Raw genomic sequence first — 12,500 nt, forward strand, 5'->3', positions numbered from 1 at the left:
TGTGCGCGCGGTCCTGTGCCTGCCCTGCAGAGTCTGTCTGTCTGTCTGTTAGGTAGGTTGCAAGAGAGAGAGAGAGAGAGACAGACAGACAGACAGACAGACAGAGACGGAGACAAAGACAGAGACAGAGACAGAGAGACAGAGAGGAATGATAGAAACAGTCATCGCACACTGTTTCCTGTCACTCAGCAAACGGCCAATCAGAAACGGCCGGAAGAGGAAACGACGCGCCGCCAGAGGGAGGACGACACAGAGCTGCGGAGACTGGCCGCCGCGGCACCTCTCCGACCCGACCTGCGGGCACTGGGGGGATACAGCCCGGTCCTGAGGACGACGGGGAATACCACGTCGTTGACCTCGTTGGACAGCGCCACGGCCCTGAGGGCGCGCGCGTCGCCGGTCCCCGAGAGGGGCAGCACGTTCCTGATGACGGGCACTACCACCTTCCTTGGGTAGACCACGCCCCACCAGGAGCCGTTCCAGCGGCGGGCAGCAGCTACCTGGCCGCCAGGGGGGGTGCAGAGGACGAGTACAGCTGCCTGGGCCTGGCCGGGAAGAAGACGGCGCTGGCCGGGGAGAAGGAGAGTGGTGGATGCAGACTGTATGACCACGTGGGGGGCGGGGAGAGGGACGTGTACAGCCATGTCCAGAGAGACAGGGAGCCGCCCGTCATCCTGGACCAGGTCTACTCTCACATTCACTGATCCGCGGGGCGCACCGACCGTCTGCTTCCTGGAGCGACAGACTGCAGCCTGGTGGATGGGGACAGCCAGCGGTAGATAAACAAAGTCAGTAATCTGCAGCAGCATACTCGTTAAAGGTCATCTAAAGAAAAAAAAATGTACTGCATGCCAAGTGTGTCGGTGATACATTGGGTACACCTTCTCATTGTCTCCGTATGTGTGTCTCTCAGTGAGAAAAACAAACAAACACAAGAACAGCAGCCAAAAAACAAAGTGTAAAACATATGGTGTATATGATGTAATTTACAAAACATATTTGTACAGCCTTACTCCCGTATTTGTCAGCGACGAATGAAACCAGTGCTCTTTTTATTTTTATTTTCATTTTATTTTATTTTATTCTTTTTGGGGGAATGGCGGGTGGGGGGATGTGAAACGTTGTTGCTTTCCCCTTTCAGAATATTCATATGATCTTTATTTATCTATTTATTTATTTTGTTCGTTTATTCATTCATTTATTCATTTACCTATTTCTTTGTTTTGTGTGTGTGTGTGTGTGTGTGTGTGTGTGTGTGTGTGTGTGTGTGTGTGTGTGTGTGTGTGTGTGTGTGTGTGTGTGTTGTTTTTTTTTTTTTGTGTGTGTGTGTTTTTTTGCGACTAGTAGAACTTAGATGTATATACACTTATGATAAATTGGAAAAAAAAAGATACACAGAGACGTACGGGGGCCGTCAGAGACAGGGACACACAGAGACAGGGACACACAGAGACAGGGACACATAGAGACAGGGACACACAGAGACAGGGACACATAGAGACAGGGACACACAGAGACAGGGACACATAGAGACAGGGATACATAGAGACAGGGACACACAGAGACAGGGACACACAGAGACAGGGACACACAGAGACAGGGACACACAGAGACATGGACACATAGAGACAGGGATACATAGAGACAGGGACACACAGAGACAGGGACATATAGAGACAGGGACACACAGAGACAGGGACACACAGAGACAGGGACACACAGAGACATGGACACATAGAGACAGGGATACATAGAGACAGGGACACACAGAGACAGGGACATATAGAGACAGGGACACACAGAGACAGGGACACACAGAGACAGGGACACACAGAGACAGGGACACACAGAGACATGGACACATAGAGACAGGGATACATAGAGACAGGGACACACAGAGACAGGGACATATAGAGACAGGGACACACAGAGACAGGGACACACAGAGACAGGGACACACAGAGACATGGACACATAGAGACAGGGATACATAGAGACAGGGACACACAGAGACAGGGACATATAGAGACAGGGACACACAGAGACAGGGACACACAGAGACAGGGACACATAGAGACAGGGACACACAGAGACAGGGACATATAGAGACAGGGACACATAGAGACAGGGACATATAGAGACAGGGACACATAAAGACAGGGACACACAGAGACAGGGGCACACAGAGACAGGGACACATAGAGACAGGGACACACAGAGACAGGGACTCCTTTTAAACTGTAAAAAGTGTAATTCTGACAGTTCATAAAATCGAATCATACGAACAATTTGCTTGAGTGCTGCTGTTGTACTGGAGTGTGTGTGTGTGTGTGTGGGGGGGGGGGGGGGGGGGCGTGTTGGCGTGTTTAAAATTGTATGTTTTTGTCTCTGTTTGTCTTTATTTGCGCTGTATATGTACATATGTACATACCCTCACAAGCTGTCAAGAAGAACAACCTGGCATGCACCGAACGGGAGAACTCACAACCAGATTGACTTTGTCCTCACCCCGCGGCGTTTCAAATCAAGCATCAACAGAGCAAAGACGAGGACTTACCCCGGAGCTGACATAGGCAGTGATCATGACCTTGTGCTGCTCACAATGAAGATGAAGCTGAAGAAAAAACACCAAGCGGTGCAACCCCGTATCAAGTTTGATCTGGAGAAGCTTAAAGACCCGGAGATTGAAGAGGTCTTCCAAGCTCAGCTCGGGGGACGGTTTGCGGCACTCAGCCTTCTGGATAACAACATCAACGACCTCACCAACACCTTCAATGAGGCAGTCCGTGAAACAGCTGAAGAGGTACTGGGGCGACAGAGGAAGAAACACCAGCCATGGATCTCTAACGACATCCTTGACCTGTGTGATAAGAGAAGATCCCTGAAGAAGACGAAAAACACTAGCCCTAACGAAGCCGCACAGTATCGTGAAACCAATAAACTTGTGAGAAAAAAGATGGAAGAAGCCAAAGAACAATGGATCAACGACCAGTGTGAGAAGATCGAAAAAGGAATGGAAGGAGGAAACAGCAAATTTGCCTATGCCACACTGAAGAAACTCACCAAGACGCAGCAGAACAAATCGTCTGTCATTGAGGATACCTCAGGCGAACTACTGACAGAAAGCTCCGCTGTTCTGAACAGATGGACACAATACTGTCAAGAATTATACAACTATCCCATACAACCAGATGACAGTTTGATTGACAGAGACATAACACCATCAAGGGAACCTTCACCCCTGCCAGTGTTGAGGGAAGAAGTGGAAGAAGCTGTACGCAGTCTACCAGCAGGAAAGTCACCTGGAGCAGACAACATTCCGGCAGAGCTGCTCAAACACGGAGGGAATGAGCTGGTCACAATTGTAACAGCAATCTGTCAAAAGATCTGGGAGACAAAACAGTGGCCCTCAGAATGGACTCGGTCGCTCATCATCCCCATACCAAAAAAGGGGAATCTCCGCCAATGCCAGAATTACAGGACAATCAGTCTTATTAGCCACACGAGCAAAATCATGCTTCGAGTCATTCTAAACCGACTCAAGAAAGAGGCTGAAGAACACCTGGCAGAGGAACAAGCCGGATTCAGAGCAGGCAGAAGCACAGTAGAACAGATCTTCACCTGCCGATTACTGATGGAAAAACACCTGCAACATCAAAGAGACCTGTTCCACAACTTCATAGACTTCAAGAAAGCCTTTGACAGGGTGTGGCATGATGGACTGTGGCAGGTACTCAGACAGTTTGGCATTGAGGAGGGTCTCACCCAAGTCATTCAGGCGCTGTACAAGACATCCAGCAGCGCAGTCCTCCTCAACAACCAAATCGGAATATACTTTAAGACCACAGTCGGTGTCCGTCAGGGTTGCCTGCTCTCCCCAGTACTATTCAACCTTTTCCTAGAAAACATCATGCGCGAAACCCTCCATGACTTCCACTCTACCATCTCCATAGGAGGAAGAATCATCAACAACTTGAGATTCGCAGATGACATAGATCTACTAGGAGGCAGCAACAAAGAACTACAAGACCTCACCAAGAGACTAGAAGGAAGAGCAGGTGCATACGGAATGGAAGTGAGCACCGAGAAAAGCAAAGTGTTGGTAAACAGCTCAACCAACACCCAAGCTCAAATCTTCATGAACGGACAACAACTTGAAGAAGTGGATGCTTTCAAATATCTCGGCACCACCCTCACAAACGACGGTCGCTCAACAACTGAAATAAAGATTAGGATAGCGATCGCAACATCAGCAATGGCTAAGCTCAGCAAGATCTGGAAGAGCAAAGAGATCAGCTTTCCAACAAAGATCAAACTGTACCGATCCCTGGTGCCATCCATACTGCTGTATGGATGTGAAAGTTGGACTTTAACAGCAGAGACTACTAGGAAAGTCCAGACGTTTGAGACAAAATGCTTCAGACGACTGCTTGGAATCTCATGGAAGGACAGAAAGACCAATGACTTTGTCAAGAGCCAAATAACTATGCTAGTGGGTCCACTGGAACCACTCTTAGCAGTGGTCAAAAGGAGGAAGCTGTCATGGTTCGGGCATGTGACACGCCACAATTCACTGCAAAAGACAGTTCTACAGGGAACGCTAGAGGGTGGTAGGCGAAGAGGGAGGCAAGCTAAATGCTGGATGGACAACATCAAGGAATGGACCAATATGGATAGCGCTACGCTGATACGACAGGCAGAAGATAGAACCGGATGGCGTCGTCTGACTACGGAATCGTCCCTCATGCCTCCTCTACGCCCATCCCGGGCAGGAGAATGAATGGAATGGAATATGTACATAATGTGTAGACCACTCTCAGACACAGATTCAAGCATGCACACACATGTTTGCGTGCGCCAGCACACACAGAACCACACACACACACACGCACACGCACGCACACGCACACACACACACACACACACACACACACACACACACACACACACAAACAAACTCTCTCTCTCTCACTCCCAATCATTCTCTCTCTATCACACACACACACACACACACACACACACACACACACATGCGCGCGCGCGCGCATACACACACACACACACACACACACACACACACACAAACACGCATGTATAATTTCTTCAAAACACCCATATACACACACGCATACCTCCCCCCCCCCCACATACACACATACACGCACACACACACAAATGCATACACATTACATGCACACGCACACACATACACACGTGCGCGCCTGCGAACACACATACACGCACACGCTCACATAAACACACACACACACACACACACACACACACACACACACACACACACACACACACACACACACACACACACACACACTCACATAGCAAGACCACCACCACCACTACCGCAACCGCAACCGCCATCACCAATATGATCATCAGTGTGCTGTCACCATCACCAGAATCATCAGGTCATTCACCAAACCATCACCTTCGTCACTACCACCACTACCACCACCATTACCACCACCGCCACCACCACCACCATCTCATCTTCATGCTACTGTCATGCTAAGCGCGTTGGGTTACGCTGCTGGTCAGGCATCTGCTTGGCAGATGTGGTGTAGCGTATATGGATTTGTCCGAACGCAGTGACGCCTCCTTCAGCTACTGATACTGATACTGATACTGCTACTGTCAACCATTCACCATATCATCACCTCCAACGCCACCACCACCATCATTAACACCACCACCACCACCACAAAAAACAACAACTCATCTTCATACTACTGTAAACCATTCACCATGATACCATCACCTCTATCACCACCACCACCATCATTACCACCACCACAACCAACAACACCTCATCTTCATATTACCGTAAACCATTTACCACAATACCATCACATCCGTCATCACCATCACCACCACCATCATTACCACCACCACAACCAACAACACCTCATCTTCATATTACCGTAAACCATTCACCACAATACCATCACCTCCATGACCACCACCACCACCATTACCACCACTACAACCAACAACAACTCATCTTCATACTACCGTAAACTATTTACCGCAATACCATCACCTCCATCACCACCACCACCATCATTACCACAACCACAACCAACAACAACTCTTCTTCATAATACCGTAAACCATGCACCATGATACCATCACCTCCATCACCACCACCACCATCATTACCACCACCACAACCAACAACACCTCATCATCATATTACCGTAAACCATTCTCCACAATACCATCACATCCGTTACCACCACCACCGTCATTACCACCACCCCACCACCACCACCACTACCAACATCAACTCATCATCATACCACCGTAAACTATTTACCACAATACCATCACATCCGTCACCACCATCACCATCATTACCACCACTACAACCAACAACAACTCATCTTCATACTACCGTAAACTATTGACCACAATACCATCACCTCCATCACCACCACCACCATCATTACCACCACTACAACCAACATCAACTCATCATCATACTACCGTAAACCATTCACAACAATACCATCACCTTCATCACCACCACCACCATCATTACCACCACCACAACCAACAACAACTCATCTTCATACTACCGTAAACCATTCACCACAATACCATCACCTCCATCACCACCACCACCATCATTACCACCACTACAACCAACAACAACTCATCTTCATACTACCGTAAACTATTTACCGCAATACCATCACCTCCATCACCACCACCACCATCATTACCACAACCACAACCAACAACAAGTCTTCTTCATAATACCGTAAACCATGCACCATGATACCATCACCTCCATCACCACCACCACCATCATCACCACCACCGCAACCAACAACAATTCATCTTCATATTACCGTAAACCATTCTCCACAATACCATCACATCCGTTACCACCACCACCGTCATTACCACCACCCCACCACCACCACCACTACCAACATCAACTCATCATCATACCACCGTAAACTATTTACCACAATACCATCACATCCGTCACCACCACCACCATCATTACCACCACCACAACCAACAACAACTCATCTTCATACTACCGTAAACTATTTACCGCAATACCATCACATCCGTCACCACCACCACCATCATTACCACCACCACAACCAACAACAACTCATCTTCATACAACCGTAAACCATTCACCATGATACCGTCACCTCCATAACCACCACCACCATCATTACCACCACCACCAACAACAACAAACGCAACTCATATTCATACTACCGTAAACCATTCACCACAATACCATCACCTCCATCACCACCACCACCTTCATTACCACACCACCACCACCGCCACCAACTCATCTTCATACTACCGTAAACTATTTACCACAATACCATCACCTCCATCACCACCACCGCCGTCATTTCCACCAACACCACCACCACCACAACCAACAACAACTCATCTTCATACTACCATAAACCATTTACCACAATACCATCCGTCACCACCACCATCATTACTACCACCACCACCACCACCACCACCATCATTACCACCACCCCCATCCCCACCCCCACCATCATAATTACTACCACCACCACCACCAACAACAACAACTCATCTTCATACGACTGTCAACCACCATCCCTCTCACCATCACTTTCGGCACTTCCACCACCACCTCCACCACCACTCCCACCTCCACCACTACCACCACCACCACCACTCCCACTAACCCCCCCCCGCCCCCCCCTTCCCATCTTCCCGAATGATAATGTCCACGCACACCATGACAACACGGATGACATGGCGAAACCGGAACCACAGCAGGCGACAGGAAGAGCGTCCTTGTCAGAACATACAATGCAGGATACACTGTGTGTGTGTGTGTGTGTGTGTGTGTGTGTTTTCTTCAGTTAAACGTCTATTCACTATAAGTGTTTTTAGACGGTGTGTGTGTGTGTGTGTGTGTGTGTGTGTGTGTGTGTGTGTGTGTGTGTGTGTGTGTGTGTGTGCGGGCGCTACATGCACAATAATATGCAATAATCACAGTCATTTAATGTGAATGCGTAAAAGACAATAATGTTCAGATTCCTGAGTTAACGGAAACCTCACAAACAGTTACCACAAGCACATCACGGTATGAAGAACAGGCACAACGTCTCATTCCATGATCAACTTATTCTATGATTAAACTTGACATGTGATTAACACCAAGTAATTCAACAGTGTTCTAAAATATTCATGATAAAGATCTCTCTCTCTCTCTCTCTTTCTCTCTCTCTCTCTCTCTATCTCACACACACACACACACACACACACACACACACACACATATGTATGTATACATATATATATATATATATATATATATATATATATATAGAGAGAGAGAGAGAGAGAGAGAGAGAGAGAGAGAGAGAGAGAGAGAGAGAGATGTAGCTAGAAATACAAGGTTTCAACCACACACACACACACACACACACACACACACACACACACACGCACATACTTCCTTGTACACAATGCTCATTATCGTTCTGTGTCCCCCGCTACTTCAATGTCCAATGTTTTGTGTTGAGTTATGGTGTGTGTTGGGTTGTGGTGTGTTGGGTTGGGCTGTGTTGTGCTGTGTTATTTATTTATTTATGTTTTATTATTATCATTTTATTAGTATTACTAATATTATAACTACTACCTTTTTCTATATTATAATTATTTATTTATTTATTTATTTATGCAAGCTTATCTATTATTTATTCCCCCTTTTTTTTTTTTTTTTTTTTTTTTTGTTTTTTTTTTTTGTTTTTTTTTTTTTTTTTCAAGGCCTGACTAAGCGCGTTGGGTTACGCTGCTGGTCAGGCATCTGCTTGGCAGATGTGGTGTAGCGTATATGGTTTTGTCCGAACGCAGTGACGCCTCCTTGAGCTACTGAAACTGAAACTGAAACTGTGTTATGGTGTATTGTGGTGGTTCTGTGCTGTGCTGTGCTGTGTTGTGATGGTTCTGTTGTGTTCTGTTGTGTGCTGTGCTGTGCTGTGTTGTGTTGTGGCGATTCTGTGGTGTTGTGTGCTGTGCTGTGCTCTTGTGTGCTGTGCTGTTCTGTGTTTTGCTGTAGTGTGCTGTGCTGTGTTGTGGTGTGCTGTGCTGTGTTGCGGTGTGCTGTGGTATGCCGTGTTGTGTTGTGCTGTGGTGCTCTGTGGTGTGCTCTGTTATGCTGTGGTGTGTTGTGGTGTTCTGTCGTGTGCTGTGGTGTTTTGTGGTGTGCTGTGCTGTTGTGCTGTGGTGTGCTGTGATGTGCTGTTGTGCTGTGGTGTCCTGTGATGTGCTGTTGTGCTGTGGTGTTCTGTGTCTTGCTGTGGTGTGCTGTGCTGTGTTGTGGTGTGCTGTGGTATGCTGTGTTGTGTTGTGCTGTGGTGCTCTTTGGTGTGCTCTGGTATGCTGTGGTGTGTTGTGGTGTTAAGATAAGAGATAAGATAAGATAAGAATAACTTTATTATCTCCAACTGGAGAAATTTGTTCAGGTGCATTATCACAACATAGACAAGTAAACAACATGGGGACCATAACTGTAAAAGCCAACAACAGCCCCTACAAATATTACGAAGATACAATGTAAAAAAAATATCACATACATCGTTTCATACATACATCCACACACTGCAGATAATAACTAGTATTCTTAATGTAAAAACAGAAAGAATTAAGAAACATTATTTGAATATAATTATAAACATAGCCTACTATACTGTACATTGATTATAATAGACAGATAAGATAAGAATAAAGATGAAGATGAATTGCGGAAAACCACAACCAGATAATCAGCACACACCCGCACCCCCGCACCCCCACCCCACACACGCGGATAACTTGATTAAACAAGAGTAATAAACATATGTTCTCAAATAAAAGCATTTCACATATTCGCTTTTAAAAACATTGCAATTAATTATTACATCATAATTATTAAACAGAAATATATTTAGAATATGGACGTTAGCATTAGACATATTCCATTGTACATTCATCCTGCATATTGCACATTATTCTTCCTACATATTGCACATTCATTATAACCAATTGTCACGTTTTAAGCTCAGTAAACACACACACACACACACACACACACACACACACACACACACACACACACACACACACACACACACACACACACACACACACACACACACACAGAGTTCTCAAGAATTTAAAAGGTGGATTGAACGTGGAATAAAAGTCTTCAGAGCTCTGGATTTCCACTTAAAAGTTCTGTAGCGTCGTCCTGATGGCAACAGCTCAAAATACTTTGCTAAAATATGGGTGTCGTCAGTTGCTATCTGCCTGCTTTTTTTAACCACTCGACTTTCATACAGCTCTTGCATACTAGCTTTTTTCACTCACACAATTTTACTTCATACACTCATTACATCGTTCAAAACACGCTTACTCTTCACTCCCAAACTTCCATACCAGCACATAAATGAAACTGTGAGCACGGACTCGATACAACATCGATAATAACTTTGAAGAATATTTGAATTTATACCAACATTTCTAAGCTTCTGTAAACAAAAAATTCTAGGTTGACATTTCTTATGAATGGAATCAACATTTCTGTAAAAAGTCAGCTTATTGTCTAAGATGGTCCCTAAATATCTATATTCATTGACCCTCTCCACTGTTTGACCATCAATAACAAGGTTAGCTACAGGCAAGGGGTCTTTCCGAAAGAGTTCTGTTGTGTGCTGTGGTGTTTTGTGGTGTGCTGTGATGTGCTGTTGTGCTGTGGTGTGCTGTGATGTGCTGTGGTGTGCTGTGATGTGCTGTTGTGCTGTGGTGTGCTGTTGTGCTGTGATGTGCTGTTGTGTTGTGATGTGTTGTGTTGTGCTGTGCTGTTGTGCTGTGGTGTGCTGTGGCGTGAATCCCTGAAGCGCTTTAAATTTAACCCTGATGTTTCTGAGTTTCAACAGACAATAGATACGAGACTGACTTTTTTTTTTTTTTACACGAAATATGTATTAGAATAAAAATTCAGCTTATGATCAACCTTGATATCATTGATAGACATGTCAGGAATAGGAGAGGCCTGTTTTTTTTTCTTAAATCAATAATAATTTCTTGTTTCCTGAACATTTAGTTCGAAGTACATCTGTTTTCACCAAGAGGAAAATTGGTGGAATTGCTCAAAGCACACAACATCAGAATATGACAAATCTACCAAGACTGAATCATCAGAACATTCATTCAACGGAGCTGTGTCTGATCCAGTGATGTCATTTGTGTAAATGGTGAACAGTGCGGGTGATGGGACAACACCAGACCTCAGGCAGCACTAGTGGAAGTTGTCTTCACAGAAGACAGAGCTTGTTCGAAACGGACAGAGTTGTATGAACAAGGTAACTGTTTAATCATAAATAGTAAAGAGTGGTAACTCTCTCCATTCACAAGGTACACAACTTCAAGTCAGTGCTGCTTACACCACCGATTCAGCTAGCACACAGGTAAATAAAAAGGTACATTGGAACAAACCCAGACACTTCCTAAAAAAAAAAAAAATAAAAAAAAAAAAAAGGGGGGGGGGGGGGGGGGGCGCCGGGCCTGTCCTTATACCGATCATTTTACATGTGCACACAGCAGCAAAGACAGAAGAAATGTGCAAACACAAATTAGCTTTTATTCAAGACTGGCATTGCCTCTTTAAGCCTGAACAAGCCACACAGAACACATGGACAATACAGAACAAACACATGGTTGCCTCGGTGTTTTTTCAACTGGAATTTAAAAACAATGAGGCCAGGAGATGAAATGATTAACAAATAGTAAAGAGTGGTGACTCTCTCCGTTCACAAGGTACACAACTTCAAGTCAGTGCTGCTTACACTACCGATTCAGCTAGCACAGAGGTAAATAAAAGGTATATTGGAACAAACCCAGACACTTCCCCAAAAAAGGAAGCGCCGGCCTGTCCTTATACCGATCACAAGACGAGTCTTAGACTGATGCTAAATTAAAGCAGTTTATGTGTTATGAAATATGGCTAAACTGTTTGTATTCAATGCGGATAAAACAAAAGTCAATAAATAAAATGAAAACAAATGATCTTGGTTTCTCCAGGTGTGTGTATGTGTGGTGCATGAGGTTAAGTGCGGCATCAGTATTTTTACGATTGGGTCGATATGCGAACTGGTATTAATCAAGGTAGGAAGTCGTGTATGATTTAAAAAAAACCCAAAAAAACCCAACAGTTTCAGGATGATGCGATCCAAACATTTCATGACAATCGGAGCCAGGGCTAGGAGACGGTAGTCATTTAAAGATTCATGGTTTTCGTTCTTATGCACTGAGCTGATCACTGAATGCTTCAACAATTTAGGAATACGACAAACCTTCAGAGACCGCGTGAACAGACTACATAACACACCTCACAATATCATGGCACATGTCTTCAGAAGCCGTCCATAAGCGGAGGGTGGGATGTGACACAAGGTGACGAACAGCTGGCCAACACA

The 12,500-nt window shown here is 45.3% G+C and overlaps 1 protein-coding gene across 1 annotated transcript in view; it reads left to right on the plus strand.

Moving 5' to 3' along the window:
- The window catches only part of LOC143301221 (uncharacterized), a 20,366-nt gene extending 18,078 nt beyond the window's left edge, over positions 1–2,288 (plus strand). Inside the window, exon 9 of the mRNA XM_076615350.1 lies at positions 190–2,288. Coding sequence (XP_076471465.1) covers positions 190–704 — 515 coding nt within the window. The 3' untranslated portion in view covers positions 705–2,288. The remainder of the gene's footprint in view (positions 1–189) is intronic.
- The last annotated feature ends 10,212 nt before the right edge of the window (positions 2,289–12,500 follow it).

The sequence above is a fragment of the Babylonia areolata genome, chromosome 27, assembly GCF_041734735.1.
Source record: "Babylonia areolata isolate BAREFJ2019XMU chromosome 27, ASM4173473v1, whole genome shotgun sequence".
NCBI lineage: Eukaryota > Metazoa > Mollusca > Gastropoda > Neogastropoda > Buccinidae > Babylonia > Babylonia areolata.